Source organism: Eutrigla gurnardus (genome assembly GCF_963514095.1).
Source record: "Eutrigla gurnardus genome assembly, chromosome: 2".
In the NCBI taxonomy this organism is placed as follows: domain Eukaryota; kingdom Metazoa; phylum Chordata; class Actinopteri; order Perciformes; family Triglidae; genus Eutrigla; species Eutrigla gurnardus.
Genome location: NC_139916.1, coordinates 29,519,801 through 29,537,357, shown reverse-complemented (window position 1 = coordinate 29,537,357; position 17,557 = coordinate 29,519,801). Strand labels below are relative to the sequence as shown.

Below are 17,557 nucleotides of genomic sequence, written 5' to 3'. Positions count from 1 at the left end.
TTACTTCTTTCCGCCTACTGATTAATATCTTTTCATATTCTCGTATATTCTATAGTTTCATCAAAACAAAGACACCAATCATGCAGGGGGTCATGTTTTATTTTAACACACAGACGACTTCTCTTGTCCATTTTAAGTTTGAAGAAAAAAGAAAGTGAGAGAGGAACATAATGGTGACCGAATGGTGGCTTTAGATCAAACAAATAAAATAAACTGAACTTTCCCTTTTTAAGTCTGATCCACCTCATTTCAGCTCATCAATGTGAACGTGGTTACTGTTACAATACACTGAGGGTTTATGTTGCATTACAGAATCCTGACCAAAAACGTATAGTCTTATTTAAAAAAGCAACATGAAAAACTGCAGTTAGACGGTCTGCAGAAAGAATGACATTTAATTGTAACTGTAAACTGGGAGAATCACAAAATGAAACAATAATAATCTAATAGAAATGATTCCTTAATACTGCTCCTCCTGCACTGCAAACTGGGAGGTTTCCAGAGAACAATTGCCGGCCCTGAAACATGGTCTTCAGTCTTCATGGGGGGACGGAGACCAGAGACACTCTGAGGACTCAAAGAAACCAAAACACCAAAGAAAAGAGAGAAACCCCCTGCTGAGATCCGACCAGCTCTCAGGGATTACTGGATGTACAATAGTGAGAGGAAACACACTGAAGAACACACACACACACACACACTGAAAATGCAACTGTCGTGCACTTCTGAGGTGGTGAAGGGTCAGTTGTTGATTGTCAGAAAAGAGCGCTCTGCCTTGTTAATATTTACGCCCCAAATCAGGGAAAAGACAGAGCTTGTTCACCTGACTACAAAAATTAGCTCATGAACCACCATCAGGACCAAGTAATTAGTGGTGGGGATTTTAACTGCACTATTGACTTCACTATAGACAAGTGACCTTCCCTTTGTCAGCAAATAACTAAATCCTACTGGTGTTTAAACAACCCTTGCACGACAGTATTTTCTGCCAGAGCGTGGCGCTCTTCTGGCAGCAGTGGAAAATAGAGTAGGTGAAGACAGGGGCAGTGCTGAGTCGGCCGATCCCTGTATGGTGAGGAATAAGACAAGGTTGTGCCATCTCAGGTCAACTATATAGTCTAGGTATTGAGCCCTTGCTGCGCTGATTGAGAGGTCTGCTCAGTGGAGTCTCACTGCCGTTGTCCTCGGGCAATAAGGGTCCTCCTGCTGTATCTGCAGTGATCCAGGCCTTGTTGGTGGGACAGTGGGGGGATCAGGCAGTGCCCGTCTGCCTGGAGGAATTTAGTAGGGGAAAGAGGGGGTGACAGTGCTTGTTTGTCTCAATGGAAATGGCTGCTACCTCTGTTGTCATATAGAGGAAGCAATCTGGTTGCCAATAACTTAGTCGCTTTGAGTCTTTGGCACAGACTTGTTGCTCTGATGCCACCAAGAGCCAAGAGATAAAGCAGCCATCCTGGACGTTTTCTGGTCTGGACGGCACTGGTGCCCGGGTGCCAGCCCTACACTCACCGGCCACTTTATTAGGTACACCTGTCCAACTGCTTGTTAACGCAAATTTCTAATCAGCCAATCACATGGCAGCAACTCAATGCATTTAGGCATGTAGACATGGTCAAGACGATCTGCTGCAGTTCAAACCGAGCATCAGAATGGGAAAGAAAGGTGATTTAAGTGACTTTGAACGTGGCATGGTTGTTGGTGCCAGACGGGCTGGTCTGAGTATTTCAGAAACTGCTGATCTACTGGGATTTTCACGCACAACCATCTCTAGGGTTTACAGAGAATGGTCAGAAAAAGAGAAAATATCCAGTGAGCGGCAGTTCTGTGGGCGCAAGTGCCTTGTTGATGCCAGAGGTCAGAGGAGAATGGCCAGACTGGTTCGAGCTGATAGAAAGGCAACAGTAACTCAAATAACCACTCGTTACAACCGAGGTATGGAGAAGAGCATCTCTGAACGCACAACACGTGGAACCTTGAGGCGGATGGGCTACAGCAGCAAAAGACCACACCGGGTGCCACTCCTGTCAGCTAAGAACAGGAAACTGAGGCTACCATTCGCACAGGCTCACCAAAATTGGACAATAGAAGATTGGAAAAACGTTGCCTGGTCTGATGAGTCTCGATGTCTGCTGCAACATTCGGATGGTAGGGTCAGAATTTGGCGTCAACAACATGAAAGCATGGATCCATCCTGCCTTGTATCAACGGTTCAGGCTGGTGGTGGTGGTGTAATGGTGTGGGGGATATTTTCTTGGCACACTTTGGGCCCATTAGTACCAATTGAGCATCGTGTCAACGCCACAGCCTACCTGAGTATTGTTGCTGACCATGTCCATCCCTTTATGACCACAGTGTACCCATCTTCTGATGGCTACTTCCAGCAGGATAACGCGCCATGTCATAAAGCGCCAATCATCTCAGACTGGTTTCTTGAACATGACAATGAGTTCACTGTACTCAAATGGCCTCCACAGTCACCAGATCTCAATCCAATAGAGCACCTTTGGGATGTGGTGGAACGGGAGATTCGCATCATGGATGTGCAGCCGACAAATCTGCAGCAACTGCGTGATGCTATCATGTCAATATGGACCAAACTCTCTGAGAAATGTTTCCAGTACCTTGTTGAATCTATGCCACGAAGGATTAAGGCAGTTCTGAAGGCAAAAGGGGGTCCAACCTGGTAGTAGCAAGGTGTACCTAATAAAGTGGCCAAAATCACCTCATCTAGATTGCGGACTGCATAAAAACTGCTGTGCCACAGTGGACCAAGCTGGCTCAATACAGCTTGACTTTTGCTGAGTAGAGCTGGGCTACGATAAACAGCTTTTCCTCTTGGAAACCGAGGAACTGGAACTTTTTACAGCTCTGTACTGCAGGCGTGGCATATTTTTAACATGGGACATGTTTCGGTCATGTTTCTTTTAGTTCAAGTGGTGACATCACAGTGATGTGGTGTCTCCCTGCAGTGGAGCAATAAAGGGACTTTTGAAAAACAAAAAACCTCTCTTTCTTACTTTCCGCTCCTGTCTTCTCCTAATGTCCTCTTGTTCTCTCTCCTGTTTCCTCTCCCCTTGTTTCCTTTCCTTATATTGCCCTTCTAATTTCCTCTTCCGTTGCAACTCTTGTTTCTTCTCTTCTCTCTCATTTCCTCCTGTCTTCTGTATTCTCTCCATTCTCATTCCCTCTCCTCTCCTGTTTCTTTTCCTCTTGTTTCCTCTCTCCTGTTTCCTCTCCTGCCTCATTTCCTCGCTCCTCTCCTCTCTCGTTTCCTCACCTCTCCGATCTGAGCGTCTCAGACGAGCAGGTCTTGTCATTACACTCTAATGCTGAGTCAGACTAGATATCAAAAACCGACTGCCAAGGTCAAAATGATTTGTGGGCTGTGTGTGTGTGTGTGTGTGTGTGTGTGTGTGTGTGTGTGTGTGTGTGTGTGTGTGTGTGTGTGTGTGTGTGTGTGTGTAGCAGGTTTTCAATGAAGAGAGAGATAAACAAAATGAACAAACAGATGAGTTTGTTTCATGTTGGGAACAATTTCCCCTTTTACTGTCATCACACACACACACACACACACACACACACACACACACACACACACACACACACACACACACACACACACACACCTGACATAATGTGAAACAAATAGTGGTGAGTGCCCCTACGGAGCTGCTGTGAATAATACATGACCTCCATAATGAGTCCCATCAATAATGCATTAGTGGAGAAATCACAATGCTAACAGTTAAGGAATTGCTAATGTCAATAATGAGGTTGCTACAGACTAACTGTGATGGTGTGTGTGTGTGTGTGTGTGTGTGTGTGTGTGTGTGTGTGTGTGTGTGTGTGTGTGTGTGTGTGTGTGTCTGTGTGTGTCTGTGTGTGTGTGTGTGTGTCTGTGTGTGTTAGAGAGAGAGAGAGAGAGAGAGAGAGAGAGAGAGAGAGAGAGAGAGAGAGAGAGAGAGAGAGAGAGAGAGAGAGATAGTGGTTGAAAGGTTGAGACAGCAGATGGACCATGTACATCCTTTGCCAGTACTGTATCTAAAGCAGATATCAATATAATCTTTATTTCTATAATAAAAACGTCAGTGTAGTGATGAACAAATAGTACTAAAAGTCCTCCGTTACACTGTATACTAGTCCATTCAGGTACTTTTCAAGTATGTGTACGTGTATAAACACATCGGTTCCTGCAGGTCTAGACGTGGTGAGCGGTTTCTACCTGATGGTCTTCCCCTCTCTCAGGTCGTACAGAGAGAAGAAGATGTCCGTGTCCTCTCCGATGCTGTTGTAGGTGAAACTCTTTAGGTTGACCAGTAGGTGGTGTGGTACTGGAACTCTGCACGGCTCCCCGTGTCGCTGACGGTTACTGTCTCCCTGGAAATGCACGACAAAACAAGCATTTTGGGCAATTTGATACGTTTATGGGCCTTGTAGTCCTGTACAGACATTGAATATTAATTGCATAATCATCCCTGGAACACTAGCTTGGTAAAACAATTGAAACATTAAAGCAGCTGAACAGTTTGTGTTATGGTGCTGGACTGTTTCCTGTTTAAATGGTCTTCATGGGGAAATGTACTTCAGTATGGTACTTGAGTGATTGTACTGAACTTGTACCTGTACTGTGGTACTAGTACTTTACCTGTGTGGTACTCTGTTGAACACTGTGTCTGCTGGACAGATGCTGTGGAAGACGGAAAGACACCAGATGTTATGTCAGCTCTTAATCATCATGTTCCTTGTCTCCTCCCCTCATTTCCTCACCTTTCCTCAGTTCCTCTCCCCTCCTTGTTTCCTTCCCTATTTCATTGGCTCATAGCCTCTCTTTGTTTCCTATCCCTTCCTTGTTAGCTGTATTCTATCCTTTCTTCTCATTTCCTCGTCTCTGTGTATTTTCCTCTCATTCCCTTGCTTTCTCATCTAGTTTCCCATGTCCTGCCTCCTCTCATCTCTAGTTGTGTACTCTCCCCGTCTCTTATTCTCTTTTATCATCTAGTCTGCTTGTTTCCTTTACTTTCTTTGTCTCATGTACTCTCTGTATTTCCTTCTGTCGTCTTCATCGTCTTCCTCGGAGACACGAAGCAGACCTTAAACTCCTCCGAGACTCATTACTCTGACTTGTCTCTCGAAATCTCTTGAGTCTGTATTAGATGAGAAGAGTTTGATTAATTGAAGTAAGAAGAAGAAAAACATTTCTTGTTGACTTCTCAACACTAAATCTTTCCAGGTAACCAATCAGAAATGTTCTGACGCTTCAAAGATCAGCTGGATCAAGAAACGGATTCATAGCGGCCTTTGAAGGTTTTCACATTGTGGACATTTTATTGTGGACTCACGTCCTTATTGGGGGTTCCCCAGGTATATGTTCACTATTAATAATGCTATTAATGTTTTGCTGTAACTACACTATTTCATTGTTTGTATTGATATCAGAGATGTAATATTAAATACACATAGAGACATTTTCATCTGTATAATCTGATACCTGTTTGGATACATGAACAGCCAGTGAGCATATTACTATGAATATTATACACTACAAATAAATGCTCACTTTTGTTTTATATTAACAGTTAAGTGACAGATTGTTGTCCTTTAGTATGATTCTGGTAAGTTTCTTATTGCTTATGTTGTATTCTGAAACATTTTCTGCTGCTGCAGCAATAATTCACCTTCACCATGGCGATCAACGAAGTTTAATACTATATTGTGTTTCCTTCATCATGACCTTTTCTTGTTCAAATGTGACAACAGAAACCAAAACACAAGGAAAGAAATAATAACTTTGGTTATTTCACTTATGGAAAATAAAGAAATTACCAACCAGGAAGAATTTGAATCACTTTCTTTTGTTCATCTACATTTCTGTAAAGAGATGTTATTTTTAAAGGTATTTTGCTGCATAGATGTTTGTAATGTTTTGTCTTTGAAGATTGTCAGTCATTCAGGTGACCCTGGTGATCTTTCAACCTTTATTGCAGGCAACTGGACTTGCTTGAAGCTTTTTCAAGGTGTTTCTCCTCTCATCCAAGAGGTTCTTCAGCTCTAACTGGCTAGTGGGGAGTTTAGGTATTTAATATGTCAGGTGACCCATCCAATGCACATGAATAGTTCACACTTAATGGCCCACTTGCCACCTGCCCCTCCCCAAAGTGCTAACGACTCAAGTTTCTGTTCCCCGACTTCCATCCTAACATCCATCAACTTCACCATGTTATCTCTGTGTTTCTCTTTCTTCCTGTTTCTCTCATCCTGTCTCCAGATCCGTCTCTAGGCAACGGAACAAAGGGGGAATCGCCACGACTACAGTGTTTGACTATAGCTCGACTATTTAAAGCAGGACTGATGCAGGAGACAGAACATGATGAATTACTACGAGACCATGAACTACCAAGAATTATTCTCCTCACATTGCAGCAACTCACAAGCTTTCTATTGAATATTCCTAAAATAAACAGCCCTGGAGTTCAGACTGACAGCTTCCATATGAGAGACACATGCAGAATGTTTTGAGGAAATGAGTTGAATGAATTTTTGTCGTGAACCCAAGCACTTTGATGGGCGTTTTCCCTCCTTATCATCCAACAGCAAAGCAACAGCAAGAGCTGAGGGTTGTTTCTGAAGCAATGAAATCGGGACTGATGAGACTGAAAATATCGCTGTATGTTTCATTGGTGTTATAATGACCTGTCTATTTATCACTGTTTAATATAATAAAACCAACCTGCCTCACCATCAGAGCCAGGGATGTGGTGTGACAGCACTTGATTTAAAATCCAATCTTATTAGTTCAACCTTCAAACATGTGCAAGTCATGGATGTGGAAAGAGAGATGAGCATTTTGACTCCTGAGAATAACATGTAGATACAATTAGATGGGTCTTATTGCAGGCGTCCGCATCACTCAATCAGCGGAGGAAGAAAAATAACTCAACTTTCAGTATTCTCAGGATTCAGCTTTTAGTGATCTTCACAACTTTTAGGACCTAATGATTTAAGTAAGTGCTATTCAAGTGTTCACAAGTATTCAAGTGTTCACAAGTATTCAAGTGTTCACAAGTTGATTCACATCAAAAAAATATTATCCACTGAGTTACAGACGTCTCTTTTTCAATGTAAGTCTTTTGGGCCTGAACGCATCATGTGACGAATAGGAGGTTGTTGTTTCCACCGTTAATTTGTTTCAAAGTAAATTTGTCTCAAAGTCCGGTGCTCTTCCTGGAGGCTTGATGAAAGTCACAAAAGGCTAAAATAACACTCACTAACAATCTTTGCCTGGATAAAAACACGTGTCAGAGAACATTTATTAGAATCGTAAGCTGTCATTTTAACCATTTATTTGCATTCATATTCATCTGTTAAGAGATAGATCTCCAGTTGCTAACTAGACTGTAAGGGCATGGAAGAGGATGTCTTGGCCAAGATAAATTGGTATCCATCAGATCCCCCATAAGCCTGTTTGCATCTTCAGACTCGGGACAATGTTGCCATTGTTGAGTGGTTTTCTTATACTGCATTCATAGTAGTGATGTAATCTGGGATTACTGGGTGTTTCATGTTCACACAAGATACCTTCATCTCAGATGGAAATACTCCGCTGCCCAATGTTATCCAGAGTGTGAGCAGTTGCACTAAATAAAGGTCTTACCATCTTATAGAGATCTGACACGCTGATCTGGTCTTCATCCACCATCTCAAACTCCTTTCTGGGCACCAAGTCCAGACCCAGGTGTCTGAGAGAGAGAGAGAGGGAGAGAGAGAGAGAGAGAGAGAGAGAGAGAGAGAGAGAGAGAGAGAGAGGGAGAGAGAAAGAGAGAGAGAGAGAGAGAGAGACAAAGAGAGAGAGTACATTCTGATAGTATTTCTGGCATGGATACAGGAAAAAAAACTGCACACACAACGACACACACACTATATTAGAAAGAGAGAATGCTCGTCCACCTTTAGGTTAGTGATGGAGATGTGAGGTCATGTGACTGTGGTGTGGTTCCTTTACAAACTAACTGTAGCTTTTCACTTCCTGTTGGCCTACAAAAAAACCTGATCCATGCAGCACTCTATATGTAGGCACTGTATGCCACTGTTTAAGGGGCCACTAGCCTCAGCTTGAACTCATGCATTAATATGTCTAACATTTCATATTAATATAGCATGTAATTACAATTTGTGCCGAGAACTATTAATAATTACAGCACTTCAACAGTATTAATGTTAGTAAAAACTGAAAGACATCCCCTAAATACTATGAATAGTCCTATGATGACAATAAAAAATACTGATGATAACAATAACAATAATAATAACCTTCTCCGGTGAGATGGTGGACTGGAGCTTAAAAAAAAAAAAACCATTACAGATGTGATGCGCCCACCTTTCATATCTCCAGCATTAATAACTCAATCTCAAGCCAACGGGGAATTTCTTTCCTTTTCATTGGTTTTCCATCAGCGGTGTGCTTGTCTCCTCATCCACCTGCCTCCAATCCTGCTTTTATTTGCCCCGCTGAGTTACAGACTACATCAACACCTCCATGTGTTCTTCTTCAGTAGTTATTGACATGTATGAATCAATGTCATAACTTCATCCTCAATTGATTTAAGTTTAGAATAAAATCAAATAAAAGCAGCAGACTGATACAATGAGACGTTCCTTTCAGAGTGGATACAAGTGTATTATTACTGTAAATCTGCATCCATTTAGATTCCTTGATGTCTAGTTCATAAAATTGTGTGTGTGTGTGTGTGTGTGTGTGTGTGTGTGTGTGTGTGTGTGTGTGTGTGTGTGTACATGTATTCTCACTCGTTGCCCCAGTCCAGTCTGACGGTGATGTGTCTCTTGACGTCTCTGCTCTGGTCCTGCGTCAGGTGACCAGAAAGGAGCTGCCTTCTCAGGTCGATCAGCTCCATCATCACATGGCGAACCTTGTAGAACAGGTCGACCTTGTGTTTCTGATGGACACGGACAGAGAGAGAGAGAGAGAGAGAGAGAGAGATTACACATTACACTCATCTGTTGTTCACTGCATTCATTCTGTAAAGAAGCTGATAAGATGTCCCACTCGGGCACCACGAGGCCCAGTTATGGACCCGGACCCCCGCTGTTACTCCATCAACCCACCCACGCTGTTATAGCTGCTCTCTCTCTCTCTCTCTCTCTCTCTGCATGAACACTCTCTAACGTTTTGTCAGTGCACCTTAAGTAGCTTGCGTAGCACAAAAGTGTTGACAATCAAGATAAAGCGATTACTCAACAGAATTTAATCAGCAAGCATTTTGACAATAGGTTTATTTAGAAAGATCATTTGAGGAGATGAGACTCGAACAAGCAACTTTTTGACATTTAAATAAATAAATCATAAATCATCTCTCTCTCTCTCTCTCTCTCCCCCATGGTTGGCACCATGCCAGTGGCGGAAGCTGCTGCTGCCGTGTTTGAGCGGCTGACTCGCATCTTGCCATCAAACTGATAGCTACCGTTGGGAGAGGTGGTCGGGTCCGGCAGCGTGAGGTCTGCCTCCCGAATGAACGGAGCAATCGTTATCTTCATGGTTAGCACGACTAAAGTTGGTTCTCCGTTCTCCTGCTGGTTATTGCGTCTACCAGGGTAACGATCTCCAACACCCCTCCGTTCATTTAAAAATGAACTGCTGGCTAAGAGTTGTCCCGCTATGGCCAGTTGGTCTCACCCATAACAATTGTGTTTTTGGGCTGCTAGGCCCCGCAGCTGAAACACGTTGTGTGTCACCGGAGAAAGGTGTACATGATCCTCAAAGACACGACAAGCGATCTCAACCTGTCCTTCTCCTTTAAAGTGGACGGTTTGAATTACATGGTCGGAGACTATGAAATGTTTTGGATGCGGAGTGGAGGGGCTGCCCCGACCGTGGTCCCCGCATCATTGTATAAAAATGATGAATGCAAAGAAAGTGAAACTGTTGACACAAACACAAATGAACATGTTTCAATGTGTGTGGATCTGCTGGATGATGATGATGATCTGTTCAAGGTTAGAAAAAAAAACCCATCGGAATCAGGACGCCCGGAATCAACGTCCAAAACTAAAGTTGGAGAGTGACTTCTGCCTTACCCAGAAAGAGCAGCACACTCTACTCTCCAACTGATATAAAACATTTTTAGAGATCACCAAAAGAGCCAGACTTCCTGTTGTAGAGGAGCACTTTTCCAACCTGAGGCTGTTTATTCAGTCAGCTCGCCCTCTCACCAGGAAGTCTGGCCGGTCCAAAGAGGTGCTCTCGGACCATGAGATCTACTGGCTCAGAAAACTCATCAGGAAAATAAGAGCACAAATCAACATGAAGAACATGAGTTTTAATCAGAGTATCCTGTGTTTTTATTTACTGACATGTTTTATCACTGGGGTTTCCTTTTTGAGCTTCTCTCCATTAATGTGTGATATTCACATCAGCATTTCAAACTTGAACGGAGCCAGGGCTGAATTTAAAAGAGCATCTCTTTTTAAGTTGATGGAGTTGAAGAGGATCGACGTGATGATGGTCTAGGAGACCCACAGCACAGCAGACAATGAGAGTGACTGGAGGAGGGCTTTTAATGGGGAGCTTGTTTTAAGCCACAAATCCAGTCTGAGCTGGGGATTTTATTCACCAAAAACGTTTTACCCATTTCCTTTATCACTGAGGAAATAATCCCAGGTGTTTTATTGAAAGTCCAAGCAGAATATGAGAACGTAAAGCTTGTGTTTTTAAATGTCTACACGCCCGCCAGTAGGGTGGATAGGGTGGCATTTTTAAACATATCTACAGCTCAACAGATCTACTGAGGACGCCATCTCCCATAGGTTTAAACAACAAAACCAACGTTAGGTTTAAACAACAAAACCAACGTTAGGTTTAGACAACAAAACCAACGTAAGGTTTAGACAACAAAACCAACGTTAGGTTTAGACAACAAAACCAATGTTAGGTTTAGACAACAAAACCAACGTAAGGTTTAGACAACAAAACCAACGTTAGGTTTAGACAACAAAACCAACGTTAGGTTTAGACAACAAAACCAATGTTAGGTTTAGACAACAAAACCAACGTAAGGTTTAGACAACAAAACCAACGTTAGGTTTAGACAACAAAACCAACGTTAGGTCTAGACAACAAAACCAACGTTAGGTTTAGACAACAAAACCAATGTTAGGTTTAGACAACAAAACCAACGTTAGGTTTAGACAACAAAACCAATGTTAGGTTTAGGCAACAAAACCAATGCTAGGTTTAGGCAACAAAACCAATGTTAGGTTTAGACAACAAAACCAACGTTAGGTTTAGATAACAAAACCAACGTAAGGTTTAGACAACAAAACCAACGTTAGGTTTAGATAACAAAACTAACGTTAGTTTTAGACAACAAAACCAACTTTAGGTTAAGACAACACTGTCATGAAAGAATAGGTAAGTAGGTGGTAAATCACATCTGAATGTCAACTTGTAAAGTGTTCTCTGTGAAGTCCTGCTGAGGGATTTGCATGTTTTTTGCACTCAATGTGAAAAAAAACCCTGAACTTATACAACTTTAAGCCAAAAACTGTCTTGTTTCAAATGGAGTTTTAGGAGTTGCTAAGCAACAGCAAGAGTAATACACAGCAGATCTCCCCAGCATCTGTTTAGCATTTGTTTTTAAGGAGACACTGTGAATCTGTGACTGGCCATGTTCAAATTCTGCATCAGGAACAACATTTCTCACAGCGCAAGCAATCATCTAAAAGGACAAAGAACACTTTAATCATTTTCTCTTTTATTGATATCATTCATCATGTCATCTCATTAGGGTTAGCTATGTATCACAACAGCCAGGTTTAGTATGAATATGTGAAATGCACTCAAGTCAACGTTCCGCCTTCTGATAGTTTTGGACGTGTCAGTAACAAAGTGTCATTTTCCACCTTGTGAGGGAATTATTTTCTTTACCTGATTCCGTCAGTGTGAGATTAATACGTCATCTGTTGAGTTTGTTCCCTTTTTAACTGAGTTATTCAGTGTCTGCTTCTCCCAGCGGTGCAAGGTCAACAAAACACTATTGTGTCTTTGATGCTGAAATCAAAGTTTTTCCGTTTAACCTATAGACGTAATACAGATGCCTTTGCAGTGTCCCCAAGATAACTTGGGTTTCTTATGCCCTTCCCATAAGGACCGTGGGCAGACTTGGGTTGGCACTGCACTGTTCATTTCATAACTGTCATTGCTCACGATGGCCATCGGCCACCAATTAATGTTTCTTCATAAGACATCTACCGCCTCCAGAGGTCTCCTTGCTTCGACTCATACGGATGTCCATCACAGACCTGTTACATGTATAGTGTCTTTGTCGACAGGAAGTTGGGTTTGGCAACAAAACCAGTATGGTTGAGGAAAAGGTTGGGGGCGGCTGTGGCTCAGAGGGAGAGCGAGTCGTCCTCCAAACCAACCGGCAGTTTGAATCCCGGCTCCTCCAGTCTAAACACCAGTGTCCTTGGGCAAGATATTGAACCCCAAATTGCCCCCGAAGGCCATCGGTGTGTGAATGTGTATGAATGAGTTAGTGCAGGCGGCTCCTCTGCCATCAGTGTATGAATGTGTGTGTGAATGGGTAAAAGTGACTGAATGTACTGTAAAGCGTCTTGAGTAGCTAGTAAGCTAGAAAAGCACTGTATAAATCCAGGTCCATTTACCAGGTCCAAAAGATCTTGGTTGATTTGAACTTGAGTAAGGACTTGCCACAATGTTAATGTTTAGTTTTAGTTTCACACGGACACAAACACAATCTCAAAGTCCTGTGATTGTTTGACTCTCACTCTTTATACTACAGTAGTTGCTCTGATCATTGACTAATGACTCAGGTGCTTCGAAATCAGATGCCGAGGGGCTCACTAAAGACCAAAATATTTTTTCTAATTTGGAGATTCTTATGATGAACTCTGGGAAAGAAATCTTATCATTTTATTATTACTAATATTATTATTATTATTTTTAAAATGTTGCCACAGAGCCAACATGTGAGTCTCTGAGAGACAGACAAGACTTTTTCCACAGACTTTTTCGTCAACTTCTAAAATGTTTTTTTCTGTTTCTTTAGAATCAATGGCAAACTTAAAACACGGATGCTTTTGTGAACATATTTAGATATGTGTACTTTGATAATAAAAGAAAGATCATCACTGTAAACATAAGGCCATCCCTGTTATGTATCAACACTCCACATCAACAGGTAGAATCCTTCAGAAGAAGTCAGTTCATCATTGTTGGTTTGTGCATTGTGCTCAGGGAATCTCATACAGGTCTGTTTATAGCACATAAATCAAAGTTTTTTTCACAGCAGCAGCAATAAAAGTGCCGTACAGACCGGTAGACTCATATTTATTTACATTCGGAGGTTGAGCGAGCAGCAAGGTTCACATCTACACCAGAGAGCTGCCCTGGGCTGGGCTGGCCTACTGTCAGCCATTGGAGGAAACAGTGAAGAATGTGCACGACTCAAGTTCACCTCAATAACAGAAGAAAGCTTTTTGTCACCCTTAGTGCTGCAGACACGGAGGAAAAGCTCTGGATCCCTGGCAACATCAGGGTGAGAAACCGGATAAATGAATCAACGGCAAACAACATGTGCATCCACAAGCAAATGGCGCCAATATATCTGGGTTTGAGATGACTTTAGTTCAGTAATATTGTTTTCAAGATGTGCTTATGACTCAAATACCAACAAAATAACTGAAAGACAAGCAGGTGCGAAGTTGTTTGTCAGCATCATTCTATAGAGTACATATGGAAGTCAAACCTCCAGGAGTTCAATTATGTTTTTGAGTTTTAATAAATGAGAAGGCTACCGTTCACAGCATTTCACAGTATCATGGATTTATTTAAGTGTCAGGGTGGCCCCTGGCCTTCACCTACAAACCAGCCAGGAAGGCACGAAGATATACAGAATAATGATATAACTATGATATATAATAGACATAAATAAAAATTAGTATTAATAATTCATTTGTGGCCACTCGGGTGCACAAACCCCCCCCCCACGGGGATCCCCCCGCCAGCTTGCTCTCACACTGCTCCAGCCCAAATGGGCCTCAGCCCGATTGCCTGTTATACATACGTCATCACGTCACGACACACGCATGGCTTGATGTTGTTTTCAAGACGTGCCGTCTCAAGTCATGACTGAAACTTAACTGACAAGTTGCGTCTATTTTGTTTTCTTATTGCACATTGACATTGATCATTTACATTTATATTGCAAATGAGCAAGTTTTACTTTAAATTTGGTTGGATTATTATTTATTTATAATTTTTTTATTGCACATTGGCATTTGTTTATTACATATTTATTGGTATAATAAAACTACTCTACTACATGTGGAGACACAATTATACATTTTGTTGTTGTTTTTTATGTATTTTATAGTGTGCACAATGGAAGAAGTTAATGAAGCAAGGTACATTTCATACCCAAAAGCTGCAGTAGATGACAATAGACTCCTGTAGTGGACTTAAGCTGTATTTTCCATTTAGAAGTCGATAGTAACCCATTTGGCACATTGGAGTTGCTGAAGGTGATCAATGGCATCGTTGTGCCTGGAATCATTGCTAGCATAGCATGCCTCCTGTCAAATAGGGAAACAATAGGCGAGGATAGAAATGTCACATTTCTCCTTTGATTTATTCCAATTTACTCAGGCATAGTAACAGACACAATATTTTTGACACTGGTAATACATTCTCTGAGGTCCTAACTCTCCTTAGACACCAAGAACATATGAGCATTATAATTGTGGAGCAAGTCTTCATTTACTTTGGGTATTTATTTTTTTTTAGAAAATATGGCTAGAGCTCAACAGGTTAGTGACTTCAAAGGCACACAATAAGGGTATAATAATATACAAAACAACTACAAAGAGATTAAAAATGACTTCAAAGAGAACTACAAATTAGAAAAAAGGCCAACCACAGAGAGATGCGTAACAACTACAATGTACTCATTGTAAGTTGCTTTGGATAAAAGTGTCTGCTAAATGCCCTAAATGAAAATGTAACAACAAAGTGAAACAATACAACAACACAAAGAGGCTAAACATCTATGAAGGCCATTTTGTCTCATAATCCATCCATGGACATCAGGAATACAAGCTCTGCTGGACCAGATCCTGGTGCAGAACTCCCCAAACGGTAAATACCAAAATACTAAATGCTGCTTTATTTATCTTTGGGGATTCTTACTGATGAACAATGGTAAACAAATCTTGCCACAGAGCCAACATGTGAGTGATTCACATGTTAGAATCCACTCACATGTTGGTCTGTGGTCTACGGATGTCTGTCACCTTCAAAAATGGTTCTTCAGAACAATCACGGCGAGAACACAGGCAGATATCGAGTCAACAGGGAGCAGAAGAATCAAAACGATGATACTTATGTACTAGTTTTACTCATTCTTTCTTCTCAGTAACAGCACTGTCGATTAATGTGGGACATCTGGCCGTCCCAGTCAGTGGGTGGATGTGCTTTGGCATTTGACGCTCTTCTGAGTCCGTCAAACTAGACTTGGTACAGGAGCACCAGCTGGGACAACAGGAGGGAGCAGAGTCTCGTCTCCACCTTTAGCAGGCACTCCAAATAGAGATATACGGCACTTTGACACACAAACGGAGCATTTAAAAGTTTTTTATTGCAGAGTGTAAATCTCTTTTGTGCCGACTATTTGTGGATATAGGCTCCCTCCTCCCTCCCACCTCCCTCCCTAACTGCCTCTTTCCCCAACTGGAGTGAGTAATCACACCTTCAGATCCTGCAGGAACGAACACACTCACCAACACCTTTTAACACATCTTTACTACTTCAGCACTATAAAAAGCAACAAGCTAATCTCAGATGATGATACTGTTTAAAGAAACTGTTTCATTGGAGATATTCAGATATTAGCTTAGCAAAACAAAACACCATAGCTGTGTTCCAATTCAGTGTCCATCCTTTGGAGGATACATCTGAAGATAGAATGTGTCACATCAGCTGAGACAAGTCTGTCCCATTTTAAAGCTCCTTCAAATGCAGCTATGAAATGCTCCCTTCTTTCCCTGACACAGAGGATCCAACTGATGGATCCTTCACGACCCAACTTATCCCTAGATTTGTTACTTATGTCTCAATTCAGAGGCTGCATCCTTTGGAGGTTGGTGTCCACGTAGAACGCGAAGGCCAAATCGAGCAGACTTTAAAATGTTTGAAGAAGTGGGTGTAGTCATCATCACGTGACCCATTCATTTGTCAAATACAGTTTTGAAGCCTCAAGTTCAACATTTAGTCTGACAATATGTTTGATTTTGGCCATAGCTATTTTGAACTTTTTGCAACCAGTGAAGAAAGTGACCATATTTAGACTGTAGAGGAGCGACGGGTGGATCTGATGAAGCTGCAGAGCAGCAACCTTACTGGATCTGGATCCATCTGGATTCTGGTGTAAAGCGGTTAATTTAGCTCCATAATTCAAGGTCAACTTTACAGCTTAGTGTTAAAGTCATCTTAGTAGTAGTGATGTCCAACTGAAGCTTCATGAAGCATTTTCTTTATTTTCTGAGCCCAATAGATGGTGCTCTCTGTTCAACAAAGGGTTGAAAGCAATGGAAATATATCGGCCTTCAACCCTTTGTTGAACAGAGAGCGCCATCTATTGGGCTCAGAAAATAAAGAAAATGCTTCACGAAGCTTCATTTGGACATCACTACTTAGTAGCTAACTGTAGCTAGTGTAGCGACCTGTCAATCAGCAGGTAGCCCCGCCCCTAAAGCATCCCCTGCTTTCTGGTCTGTTGGACTCTAAATGGACCATAATGTACTAAATGAACATCATGTGGACCATAATGTACTAAATGAACATCATGCTGGATTGAAGAAGACTTGAAACTAGAGATTGAACATCTCAAGTGAGACGTCTCATAGACATCAGTACAGTCAGACTTGCAGGAGTCGCCCCCTGATGGCCAGTAGAGAAAATGCAAGTTTAAGGAATTCAGGTTTGGCTTCACTTTTTAAAAGTGGAGGATGCTACCTGGTTGTAATACATTCAAATGCAGCCTCTGAAGGATGTGGCCGTTGAATCGGGACACAGCTAGTCTAGACTACTGGATTTGCATCAACATGGCGTCTATGAGCGGGCCAGCAGCAGAATAAACTCTCTCAGTCTGAAAGATATCATGCAGCATATCATCCATCGTCATATAAAATAAAAAGAATCAAATGATCTCTGGCTCCACTGTCATCATACCTTAGTCAACGCTTCTATACTTTACTTTATACTTTTTTTAGTCAAATGCAACTGGTTGCTAGGTGACAGGAGACTTCGGCCTTCACAGCCTTAAAAGGACGCAGCTAAAAACCTTGAAGGCCTCATCCCAACTCATGAAACAAGTTACAGCAAACGTGGAATAATGAACCCAACTGCAGTGCCGACCACAGCTGAGTAAATCAAACATTTACTTTCCTCTGTATTGATGCGTTATTTTTTAGAGTAAGAGAACAGCATACCATGAAGATTGTCATCACTCTGACAGCCCACAAACCA

At 41.8% G+C, this 17,557-nt stretch overlaps 1 protein-coding gene across 7 annotated transcripts in view; it reads right to left on the bottom strand.

Moving 5' to 3' along the window:
- Positions 1–17,557, bottom strand: part of LOC311023379 (dedicator of cytokinesis protein 3-like) — a 229,237-nt gene that overhangs the window by 61,441 nt on the left and 150,239 nt on the right. For all 7 annotated transcript variants that reach the window (XM_084025179.1, XM_084025180.1, XM_084025178.1 and 4 more), the window contains exons 6-9: positions 8,803–8,951; positions 7,652–7,736; positions 4,646–4,687; positions 4,223–4,377 (exon numbers count right to left, since the gene is read on the bottom strand). In XM_084025179.1, coding sequence (XP_083881305.1) covers positions 4,223–4,377; positions 4,646–4,687; positions 7,652–7,736; positions 8,803–8,951 — 431 coding nt within the window. The remainder of the gene's footprint in view (positions 1–4,222; positions 4,378–4,645; positions 4,688–7,651; positions 7,737–8,802; positions 8,952–17,557) is intronic.